Here is a 12,779-nt window from a genome sequence, read left to right on the forward strand (position 1 = left end):
GCCTGTTTTGGGTATCAACCTTGTGACACCACCGCTGATTTTTTGTAGCGCGAAATTTGCAAGATTCTAATTTTTTTCTTGTCTTTTTTTTTTTAAAGCAGCGTAGTTCTGGACGGCGAAAGAACACTTACGAACAGTTACGAAAGAACACTTTTGTTAAACAATGTAACATTTTCTGTTCATGTCCACTTAAGCAGCACAGTTACACTGCCGGCTGTCTCAATTGTGGCTGGCGCGGGGTAAGCACTCGGCAGCAGCGTAATTCACGCTAGCGTGCACCAAACAAGACGACGACGGCTTCTCGCTCTGTCTAAATACCTGTATTTGCGAGTAGGTAAGTGGGGTTCCTGTGTTTGAATGTGCAACATGTAATGTGGACTCAATAAAGAAGGGCCTAATGGCCTTCTTGTTAAGAAAAGGCACTTACGTCGCCCCTAGAAAGTGCCTTGGGGCCAACCCATTTGGGCATAGCAGTAAGGCCGACTTTAGAGGAAATTGGTGTACAGAGCACCCTAGACACAATAAGTTGGTTATTTTAACAATGTTCAACACGCAGAAAAGTCTGTTAAGACCGGGTGTTTCTAGCAGAAGGAGTTTTGTTTTCTATTTGTATTGCCAGATAGCTTTAGAGTTATGAGCTTCATCAATTACGGAAGGATGGCTGTTACAGAGAGATATTTTAAAAACAGCTCAGGGCCTTAGCGCTTTCCTATGGTCACTTATACTTAAAAAACGTCTTCTTAGGAATTCATATTTGTGTGAAGTTGTGACGCTGGCATTGTGGGGACTCGGTGTATTGCGCTTCATACCTTCATGAAGGTACGTGTTTAATAAAAGCCGTTCAGGTGACCATAGCCTGTTCCCATGCTTCTGATACTGACTCTACAAAAATTTCCTTCCCATCAATGCGGTTGCGCTTAGAAGCGAAGTCTACTGTGCGTGCTCGGTGTACAGCAGACAAGATTAAGAATTTATCCGACAATTCTGACTTGACAGCTTTTTCAATCTTTACCTGTCTTCTCGACCACTCCAGATAAGCATACCAAGAAGAAAACGTGGTCACAATGGCGAGAAAGAAGTGTTTGCTCTTTTCTCTGCCTCCTATTCACCTTCAAAACTTCTTCCTCCCTGGCACATCCATTGTATCAGTGGGCTGTGGTAGCAGCGCTGTAACTGGTGGAGTTGACGGAAAAAATTTAGCTGCGCATGTGCAACACAGGCAGCAACATGACGTGCTCTTATCAGAAGTCACTAGTCGTTTTTAACCGTGAGCTAGGGCTTGTAAGAGTGATGAGGTACCCCACGATGATTTGTGTTCATTCGTGTCACAATGTCAAACAGTTTTCACTTGCAGATAACGTCGCCTACATGCACATTCGTTGCCCGACTTTTGCGTGGGACTTTCATGGTGAGGCATGTCATATTGTCACAAAAGTTGCTTTTGCAGCCAAAAGCTACCGAAACACCTATATACTGCCCTTTGTATGTCTGGCTTTTTCGCAAACCTCGAGTGCTGTGCAAAAAGCCAATGCTGCACGACTTGCAGCGAAGCCACCGCTTTTGCATTGCCAGTAAGAGGTTTGTAAAACACGATAAATGGATGGGGGAGAGGTTCGGAGAGGGCGTTACGGTTCCTCTGACTATGTACTGAACAATTCTTCTCTCAGCAAAGTTACGTCTTACAAATATCTTGGTGTTACAATTTCTGACGACCTTTCCTGGCAGACTCACATTGACAATATTAAAAATAATGCTAACCGTACGCTCGGCTACTTACGACGTAACTTCTCTCTTGCACCGATGCAGTTGAAACTTCTTCTTTATAAAACGTTAGTGAGGCCTAAGCTCGAATATTCGTCATCTGTATGGGATCCACAGGTTAACATTCATGTCATAAGCTTAGAATCCATTCAAAATCGAGCCGGCAAGCGTAACTCACATGAAATCAACTTTGAATTTACCCAGCTTATCACATCGCCGCAAAATTTCACGCCTGTGCTTCTTCCACAAGATTTATCGTTCTATGCCTTCGCTAAGTAGCTCGCTATTTTCGCCGCCATCCTACATTTCATCCCGCAGCGATCACCACTTCAAAGTTGGAATTCCAAGCAGCCGGACAAATCTTCATTTTAACTCATTCGTGCCCACTACAAGCTCGGATTGGAACCACCTCCCTGCTTCCGTCGCAACAATCACCGACACTACTAACTTCAAGATGACCTTACACGCGTACCCGTTTCTATGATGCTCCATTTTGTTCTATTATTTGTAAAACGTTTTCCACCACTCCTCTCTGTAATGCATTGCCTTGAGAGTAAATAAATAAATAAATAAATAAATAAATAAATAAATAAATAAATAAATAAATAAATACGGTTCCCTGAAATGGCCTCGGGGACCTCCCCGGACTCCCTTTGAGAACCACTGGTCTATACGAACACCCGGAATAGGCGTCTGAGGGAATGCCAGACGCAAAGGAGTGCCTTCGCGCACACCACAACCCTGAAGGCGCAGGCGTCCTACCTTCCCGGTGGGGGCGTTCTTGGTGGCAGGGTACAAGAATATGCCGCCGTTCTTGAGCGTCCGGTGGACGTCGGCAACCATGGCACCAGTGTAGCGGGCAGCGTACGGCTTCCCAGACTGCGGAGAATTGAGAACACTCACGGTTTCCGTCACAACAGGCACTGCATGGGGATTATATACAAGGTGCTCCGCCTGGTATAACCGCTTAAAGGGGCCGTGCAGACGTGCAGACGTATACAAGCTCGCTCAATTTGAAAGATCGAGCCTTTTATAACTCACTAAGCTCCACTCTTTAGACGCGGAAAATGTCTTTTAACATCGAAGCTGTTTAGCAGTTCGTTGATTCAGGCGTTTCACAAAACTTAGTATAACAGTATGAAGGAAAGAAATCACCGGCAGCGGCAGGATTCGAACCTGTGTCTGGTAAATCAACGAAGTTATAGTCAGTCCTCTAACCCACTCGGCTGCGACCATTTTTTTAAATATTGCCGTTTTTTACATACTCAGCAACATTACAATGCAGGGCAAACCGACACGCGTACAGCGCCAGCATGCGGATATGTTGCCGGACTTTGGCATAGGAACAAAAGCAACAACGCTAAGCAGTGGAACAGAAAAAATGATGATGATGATGATGCTTAGCGGCTTCCCCTTTGTAACGGGGTGGCGTTGTACAGCGGCCTTAGTCGCAACGCCACTGTACAATCACCTCGCAAAAATACAAACAAACAAAATAAACAAAAATAATATACAAATACAAAGAAAATACTTTTACGAAATTTTTGTGTTAGTCTGACTTCTTTGTTTGCATGTCTTCACAGATTGCTGTCTGCTCTTTTCCCACCAACATTATAACCTTCTTTTACTAACCTCTACTGCTGTCCAATTCACTTTTCGGCTAACCTTAAAGCCAAGGGCCTCCGAAAGCTGGATGGCTTCCTCACTGAGGACAGGACGGAAGAAAGTACAGTGCCACCATGTGGTTCCCCCGGCTGGCTTTGTTATAACATTATTTCATCATTGCCAATGGTTCAACACGTGCCACCCAATCAGGTACCGAGCCTTGAATTTTAATCCCCTCAATAAACAGCGCAACACACTCGCGGAACGCCTGCCTCGCCGGCCTAGCTTTCACGTCGCCATGGAGCCAGGCCGTGTGCGCTCTCCACATACTATGGAGGCCCAGGAGCATCAGTAAATCGTACGGTACTCCATTCTCTTGTTAAATAAGGAGGTAACGAATGCCGTGTGGGTCTAATGGAAAGTCGTTATGCAGAGTTCGCTGTATAGCACATCTCAGAAGTGGACCGCAATCCAGCAGTGTATGAACACACGATCAATGGTTTCTGCAGTGCTTACATACAGTGCAATCCGTGCCCCACAATACCTCTGACCCCTTGTTGAGCCACGTTTTAACTGTAAGTGTCTCGGTATGCAACTTAAAAAAAGAAAGACTTTGCCCCCGCTGGAACAGGCATTCTTTTGACTCTTTACGACCGTGAGTTAGTACCCGAGAGTGAAACGGTTCACTCACTCTGCTGTGACTGTGGGGAGAGGAACCACGCCACCTGTTCGATACAGAACACGTGATAGGGCACACGTCGCACCCGCGGGCGCCTTGTTTTTAAGTATGCGCGCTTCGTTCGTTCATGCTGCTTCTTCGATTTGCTTCTTGTTCACCGTTGTAGCAACAAAGATGTAGCAACACACAAATTATCAACTACCTGGAGGATCATAACATCATACATAAGTACCAACACGGATTTCGCAGAGGATATTCTTGTGACACACAGCTCGAAGGTTTCATTCATGACATTCATTCATGTCTCGATGATGGTTCCCAAGTTGACGCCATTTTTCTTGACTCTCGACCGTGTTCCTCATCACAGGCTCATCACAAAACTTTCTCGGCTTAACATTCACTCTAAGATTTTATCATTGGTAAAATATTTCCTTCCATCACGCCTGCGGTTCACGTCAATAACACTTGTGCCTCTTCTTTCAAACCTGTTACTTCCGGAGTCCCCCAGAGCAGCGTACCAGGACCACTACTGTTTTTAATCTATATTAATGACTTACCATCCTGTGTCTCTTCCCGAATAATAATTTTTGCTGATGACTGTATGATTTACCGAATAATTTCTTGCGATAATGACCGTGAAGCTTTGCAAACTGATATTAACGCTATCAGTGCATGGTGCTCATCTTGGCTAATGACCCTAAACCATTCTAAAACTAAGTATATGTTCTTCACTAATCGCGCCTTCCGCTTTCCTACCTGCTACGTGCTCAATAACCGTGAAATTGACCTCGTATCCACTTATAAATATCTGGGAATTCACCTACAACCCGATCTGTCATGGCATTATCACATAAAACACACCCTGGCTTCCGCTAATCGCTCTTTCGATTTTCTAAAACGTGACTTTAAACATGCTCCTTCTGAAATTCGCAAACTTGCCTTTACTACACTAATACGTCCTAAAATTGATTATGCATCAGCCATTTGGGATTCCCATCAGGTATACATCGTAACATATATTGAATCTCTGCAAAACTGGGCTGCTCGCTTCATATATTCAGACTACTCCCCTCATTCTAGCGTGACACCACTAAAACGTCGCGCCGAACTACCTGGTCTAGCACATCGCCGCCAACTTTCCCGCCTATCACTGTTACATAAGCTGTATCACCACGCGTCACTTCACGATGATTTTTTCGAGCCACATCCAGTCATTTTCCCTCGCCGAGACCACTCCTACAAAGTTAAACGCGCAAATTGCCACTCATCTGCCTTTGCCCGGCCTTTCATTCCACGTACCATAGTCGAATGGAATAATCTACCATCTCATATCGCTTCTCAAAAAAAAACAACAACACGAAATTCCAGGAAATAATTCAACAGCTAACCTACCACTTTCCTCTTCTTTTTGGGTTTTTCTTTTCCGTCCTTCAAAATGTGCACTGAACATTTTTATTTTTGCTCTGTATTTTATTTTAAATGCAGAGCATTTCTTTAACCCGTTCTAGGCGTCCGTAGTAGTCCGCATCGCTCACAGGTGCGCCCTCTCCCCCGCTCCTCCTCGCCTACTCTCCGCTCGCATCGCGCGCTCTCTCCGCGGTCGGTTCGCGCCCACCAGGTGGGGGCGCGCGCGTCGCGGGATCAACATCTGTGGCGTGATCGTGACGTCAGCATCGCGCGCGCGTGGCGCGATCGTGGCGTGATAAAGGCGGGTGTCGGCGAGGCTGGAACGCACTCATCGCCGCGCTCTCTAGTCAGCAGTTGCCAAAAGTGCAACAACATTAACGTAACGCAAACTACTTAACGTCGTGCGCCCCCGGAAATGCTCTGCATTTGATCGTGCCCCTCGCGAGGGGGATGTTTTAATGCGTCGCCATGCGAACAGTTTGCCACGCTTTAGTTTTTTGTTGTTGTTGTTATGATTGGTTGTACATCGTGTCGTGCGGAAAATTGAGAACACGCATGGTTTCCGTCACAACAGGCACTGCATGGGGATTATACGTATACAGGGTTCTCCGCCGAGTATCATCGCTTAAAGGGGCCCTGAAGACATATACCAGCTTGCTCAATTTAAAAGATCAAGCCTTTTATAACTTACTAAGCTCCACTCTTTGGACACGGAAGACGTCTTTTAACATCGAAGCTGTTAGCAGTTCGTTGATTCAGGCGTTTCACAAAACTTAGTAGAACAGTATGAAGAAAAGAAATAACCGGCAGCGGCAGGATTCGAACCTGTGTCTGGTAAATCAACGAAGTTATAGTCAGTACTCTAACCCACTCGGCAACGACCATTTTTTGATTACTGCGTTATCACTTTTTAGGGGCGAAGCTTCTTAAGTCATGGGTCCGTCCATCCCTTGTGTCTCGTGGTACGTGACCGCCGCATTCTTTCGGAGATGTCGCAAAGTGGGCCGCGTTGCACGCGCAAGAACCGGCTGCAACCGGCAGCGCAAACTCGGCACCGGGAGCGCGAGCTTGTCTGTGTTCGCCAACGGAGGCGCGAGCGCACGTGCACTGCGAGGGGGAGATCACGCAAGAGATCACGCCACGAACGCAGGCAGTCGTTCTCGGAGATCGAACGAGACGCAAGGACCTTTGCTCGTTTCCTCTCGTCTTGTTCGGGCACAAGTTCGCCCTAAATAAAAGTTCTTTCTTTACCGTTGTGTCCCATCCTACGTGACAAATTGTGGTGGAGGTGCGGGGTAGTCCTCGATGGCGCGGGGTCTTTCACCAGGTCTGGGCCTGGGAGCATTGACTCCAAAGCCCCGTAGCCCGAGTTCCCTGTAGGGACACCGACGGTACATGTGTCCTGCCTCGCCACAGTGGTAACAGAGGGGGAGTGCGTCACAAAGAGGGACTTCACAAACGAGGCACCTGCGCGGCAGCGAGCAGCAGCAACAACCGTGGGAAGGCGTGAGCTGGGCCGACGCCGCCAGCGGGAACGGGCACAAGAGAGGCAACCAATGCTGCGAACAGCTGAGAGCGGCCAACGAGACTATGTCAAGGAAGCTCGCAGATATGGAGAAGAAACTCTGGAGCATGCAAGCGCTAATACAACAACAGCAGCAACAACAGAGATACCACCAAGGAGAAGAGCTTCAAGAAAACAAAGCGGACCAGACGAGCGCGCCACAAACGCAACAGCTACAGCAGCAAAAGCAACCGGCCCAGCAGAAGCAGGTACAACCGCGACAACAACAGCAGCAAAAGCAACATCAGCAAGAGGAGCAGCCAAAGAACGACACGGCGATGGAAATTGCGAAAGATGAGGATGAAGACGAAGAGGCGCCAAAGAAACGAGCGAGACCGTCGACCAAGAAGAATTACGACGCCCAAATCTAAAAGCTGACGACCACGGTGGGCGACTTAAAGGGGCCCTGAAAGGCATTTTGAGCACACTAAATGAACTAGCGCAATCGCTAGATTGGGTCGCCAACGTCACCTGTGCCAAGTATTACTCTTTTACGCGCAGCGGAAAGCTCACACTTTTGTTGCAAAGTTTGTCGCTTTTTTCTCACCCTTTCCTTCGTGTTTTTGGACGCCGCCATCTTCACATGTCTACATCATCGATTCCCAGATGTTCGTCATGAGCTAGACATCCTGCTATTGGGCGGCTTTTTCACGCACTTCCGGCAAAGAGATGAGTCGTCTGCTCAGCGTCGGCTCGCCGGCTGATCTGCCAGCGGAGTGCCGGAGTGCTTTGACATTTTACGACAAACGAAACAAGTGTAAACAAACGCCTAACCGTTTGTATTGAATGCAACACGGCCATAACACGACGTGGATTTTATCTTACGTGAGTACGTACCATAAAGAAAGTCCCGTGGCACTTCTTTGGTGCAATCGCAGAGAACGCCCTGAGCCGAATGCCCGGGTTTGACGCGTACATTTTATTCAACTTCAAAACAATCCAGAGATGCGTTTCGAACGAACGCAACGTCACAACATGCGTTGCAAGTCTGAACCGCGATTGACAGACGATGAGTTGCCTCCTCCTGCCCGTCGTAAATACGGCACTCACCTCACACCCGGTTTGCGGGGACGAGCAGCAAGTCACAACTCTGGCGCGCAAGCGAGAAGGCTTTTAGCCAGGCACACTGCACATACCCCATGCGAGGTTGAGTGGTACGTCGTTCGAGAAAGATAATCCAGACCATGGGAAGCACTATCCACCCGCAGAAGTACAATGTCGCATTTCATCGCGAAACGAACGCGTCCACAACACACAGGAGGCGATGCACACACACACACACAGCTTCGGTCGCTGCATTGGCTTAGCTGCAAGCTTCGTTCGGACAATCAGCGATGCTACGACGTTACAGAGCTGCGTGAGGACGACGTGCTAACCACTTCACGTATTTAAAAACACAGGGGCAAAGAACTAGGTTCATCGGAAGCAAAAAATCTTTCCTCCATTATAGTGCCTGAAATATACTGGCTAGTGTGCCGAGGGCGGGCTCCAGGCGGGCGCCGGGAGCGATGTACGCGGCCGTCTGCCGCTTGGGGCGCTGCCGTGCGGGAGTGTGCGCGTTCATCCGGCCCCAGCAGATCGCGCGGTTACCTCCGAGCTGCGTAGCAGACGGCAGCGGCAGAACTTTCCATTCCCGCTTGCGACGAAAGCGAGCGAAAGCGACGGGAATTCTGTCGCGCAACCAAAATTTGTCCCGACCATTCGACAAAAACGATCGTCGCGCGACAAAGCGACGGAATTCCTGCCGCTCTCACTCGATTTCGTCGCAAGTGCGAACGGGCCTTTATGCGCAATCTCCGCCCCACATAAAACAAGCTCTTGCTTGTCGCCTGAGCATACGGTTGATATCTGACTACGTTACACTGTGCTTGCCAGTGTATTTAAACGATGTCACTAGGTTTGAAACGTACGCGCTCGGCGTGCAGCTTTGTAAACGCAAGCGGTTTCACATACGCACGCTATTTTGCTGCTAATAGAGTTTTAGTACAGCGTTTGTGGCCTTTGCATACGCTAAACGCTAAATTTTTGCGTCCCGCTACGTGACACCGCGATGGGAGTTTTAGTAGAGCGTCTCATCAGTTTTGCGTAGCGACACACTGATGCATACGGCGCCATCTGTCAAATGTTTTCCGAAATGTCTCGCCGGCTGATCTGCAAGCGGAGTGCCGGAGTGTTTGGACATTTTACGACTATCCAAACAAGTGCAAACAAACGCTTTCCCGCCAGTGTTGAATGCAACACATGGGTGCAGCTTGTCAGAACACGGGTTCTCGCTGATCGAGTGCAGCGTTGGTTTGCTCTTCGCCTTCACGTTCATCGCCGCTGATAAAGCGATCCGATCCGGCGCGTTTTGTGCACGGGTTCTGTGTCGGTTGAAAATGTCTTTTTTCACATGCCGCCGGTAGTAGGAATTACAACCACCGCAAAATAACACCCGGCACCAGCGGGGCCACATCTGAGACCGCGCTTTTTGGATAAACAGTGAGCGGTGCACCAAAGGGAACGAGCGCACGATTCTCCCCACGCGGCTGCGAGTTCGCCGCCGATACCAACTGCAGCCCTGCAGCTACGTACACCGCGAAAGGGCAAGGCCAGGCCGCACACATGCGGCCAGGTCATTCGTTCGCTTTTCCAGCCTGTCTCCATGGTGTCTACAGAGATGAAAAAGCCGAAAGAGCTGGCCCGTAGCAGACGGCAGTCTGTGGGAGCGCAATAGCGGAAGTACGTCACCGCTGAGGAGCGGAGCATCATGGGAGGGGAGGCCAACAGCGAAGAAACAGTTGAAAGGAGGAGGAAATACGGCGCGACGATAATTCGCGGTTTTTGATTTACGATTTCTCAGCTAATACTCATCGCTTTAACAAAATTCTTGCAGGAGGAGATTGCTAATACATTGCTTTATTTGGTTACATGTACATCCATGCATCGGCGGAAGGCATTTCAGGACCCCTTTAACGGCCACGGTGGGCAACCTAACGACCACAGTCAAAAACCTGGCGACGGCAACGGAACAGCGCCTCGCAAGGCTGGAAGAGATGCTCTCCACCCTGACGGCGTCCCACAGGAACCTGTGCGAGCGCTTCGAGATCGTCGAACAGACGCAGAAGATAATGATACGCAACCCGATATTCGCGGCGCAGTTCGCCAATCATCCCGACATCCAAGAACAGGTGCAGCAACCCACCATGCAATAACAACAATGCCAAGACAACGCACAGGAAAGCTGGAAACCGAACCGTTTATCATCTGGCAATGGAATTGTCAAAGCTTCGGAAACAAGAAGGCGGCGCTGCAGCAACACATTCGGAGCTCGCCAAAAAAGCCGGACATCATCATGCTGCAGGAGACAGTGGTGCAGGACCCGAAACTCATGGGGTACAGAGCACACGCCGACACGACCGGTCGACGAGGCGTCTGCATCTTCGTACGAAAGGGCCTGACCGCAATAGAAAAAAAAAAAACTGAGTAAAAAAACCAAGTGCGAACTCGTCTGCATCGAAATCGCCCCGGGAAAAGGTTGTAAGCGGGGACTCTACATAACGAACGTCTACAGCAACCCAAAGGACTACTGCCAAAAGTTCAAGATCATTCTGAGAGCGACGAACAACTTGGCCAGAGGAGCCGCACCGATGGTGGTGGGAGGCGATTTCAACGCACCGCACCAGGCGTGGGGCTACAGCAGAGACACGGCCAAGGGCAGAGACCTAATGCACGAGGCAACGGAGCAAGGGTACACCCTAAGCACGAACCACAAACAGCCTACGAGAACGGCCCCGACGTCGACCCAGCGGGACTCCACACCGGACCTGACTTTCGTCAAAAACGTAGGGGAAGTCACGTGGCGCAACACCAGGGAAGACCTGGGGAGCGACCACTACATACTGGAGATCGAGCTGAAGAACGAAGGGGGACGCACAATCGAACACAAATGGACCGACTGGGACGCCTTCCGTCTGCAGAGAAGAAACGGCCCGGGACAGACGGACATCGAAGACATCGAAGCTTGGACGACCGAGCTAAGGAAGGGGATACAAGAGGCGACCAAAAAGATAGCGACGAACGAGAGCGTCCCGTGCGTGGACAGTCGCTTGGCGCACCTAATCGACGCAAGGAAATCAATCAAGGAGCGCTGGAAAAAGCAGCGGTGGAACCGCAAACTACGCAAGAAGGTAACCGAGCTGAACCGGTCCATCGAGAAGCACAGTGCGCTGCTATGCAGGCAGCAATGGGACGAAGTATGCAACCGCATCGACGGCAGCCTGCACCAGAGCAAAGCCTGGTCCCTGATCAGACACCTACTAGACGAAACAAAAACTAAGTCGTATCAGCAGAACCGCATGGCCCAAGTCATGCACGAAGCTGAAAAGTCCCTAGGCAAGGAAGAGCTAATCAAGAAGCTCAAAACCAAGTACATGCCGCAAACGGAGACCGAGAAACACCCGGGATACGCAGGAGCCCCGAATGAAAAACTGGACAGAGAGATCACGACGCCGGAAGTAACGCAAGCCATACGAGAGCTGAACAGCAGATCGGCGGCGGGTCCAGACGGGATCTCTAACAAGGCCCTGAGGAATCTCGACGACTCATCGATAGAAGCACTGACGAAATACTACAACAAGTGCTGGCAGAGCGGCAAACTACCGATGCAGTGGAAAACGGCTAGAACGGTGCTCATCCCGAAACCGGGCAAACCACCGAGCATCGAAAACCTGCGACCCATATCGCTGACATCGTGCGTGGGGAAAGTCTTCGAGCACGTGCTGGCGAACAGGTGGCAGGATTATTTAGAAGAAGAGGGGCTGTACCCGGACTCAATGATTGGATTCCGAAGAGGCTTAAGCACCCAAGATGCCATGCTGCAGCTGAAACAGGAAATCATCGAAAACGAAACCAGAGACACTAAAGTGATACTGGGACTGGACATACAAAGCGCCTTTGACCGAGTAAAACACTCGGCCATACTGGCGCAAGTTTCGAGGCTCAATATGGGAGAGCGCAGCTACAAGTACATAGAAGACTTCCTGACGGGCCGCAAGATCGAGCTCCGCGCGGGAGAAATTTTAATACCAGAACAGGACGCGAGCGGCGTGGGAACCCCCCAGGGGTCGGTAATCTCGCCGCTACTTTTCAACATCGTAAAGATCCGCGTAGCCAAAGCAGTGGCGGAAGTCAAGGGCGTCCGACACACCGTCTATGCAGACGATATTACCCTATGGACTGCCGGTGGTACGGACGCGGGCATCGAAAGAAGAATTCAGAAGGCGATCACGGCCATCGAGAACAGCTTGGAAGGGACGGGCTTAGAGTGCTCACCGGCCAAGTCAGAGCTCCTGACGTACTCCCCCCGCAAGCCGGGCAAACAACCACCGCCCCCGAGGGAATGTGACCGCCTAGAAATAATCACAAAGACGGGCCAACGAATCCCAGAAGTGCAGGAGATCAGGGTGCTGGGCATGTTCATCAACGGCAAAGGCAACAAGGAAAACCTCATGAGAAAGCTGGCAACCAAGACGGCCAGCACGATGCGACTGCTACAGCGAGTGTCCACCAAGAATACGGGCATGCGTGAGGAGGCGTTGTCGAGACTGGTGCAGTCCTTCGCAATAAGCCACGTCGCCTACACGGTCGCGTACCACCAGTGGACACAGACTGAAAAGGCCAAAATCGACGTCATGATACGGAGGATGCACAAGCGAGCGCTGGGTTTGAGCGAGTCAACGAGTACAAGAAGACTTTTGCAACTAGGCACCCACAACACGGTCG

The 12,779-nt window shown here is 49.9% G+C and overlaps 1 protein-coding gene across 1 annotated transcript in view; it reads right to left on the reverse strand.

The window, feature by feature from the left end:
- The window catches only part of LOC144149732 (fructose-1,6-bisphosphatase 1-like), a 28,475-nt gene that overhangs the window by 4,381 nt on the left and 11,315 nt on the right, over positions 1-12,779 (reverse strand). The window contains exon 5 of the mRNA XM_077681384.1: positions 2,524-2,640. Within this exon, the coding sequence (XP_077537510.1) occupies positions 2,524-2,640 (117 nt within the window). The remainder of the gene's footprint in view (positions 1-2,523; positions 2,641-12,779) is intronic.

Source organism: Haemaphysalis longicornis, unplaced genomic scaffold (genome assembly GCF_048455015.1).
Source record: "Haemaphysalis longicornis isolate Haplotype H1 unplaced genomic scaffold, Haemaphysalis longicornis Haplotype H1 scaffold_8, whole genome shotgun sequence".
Taxonomy (NCBI): Eukaryota; Metazoa; Arthropoda; class Arachnida; order Ixodida; family Ixodidae; genus Haemaphysalis; species Haemaphysalis longicornis.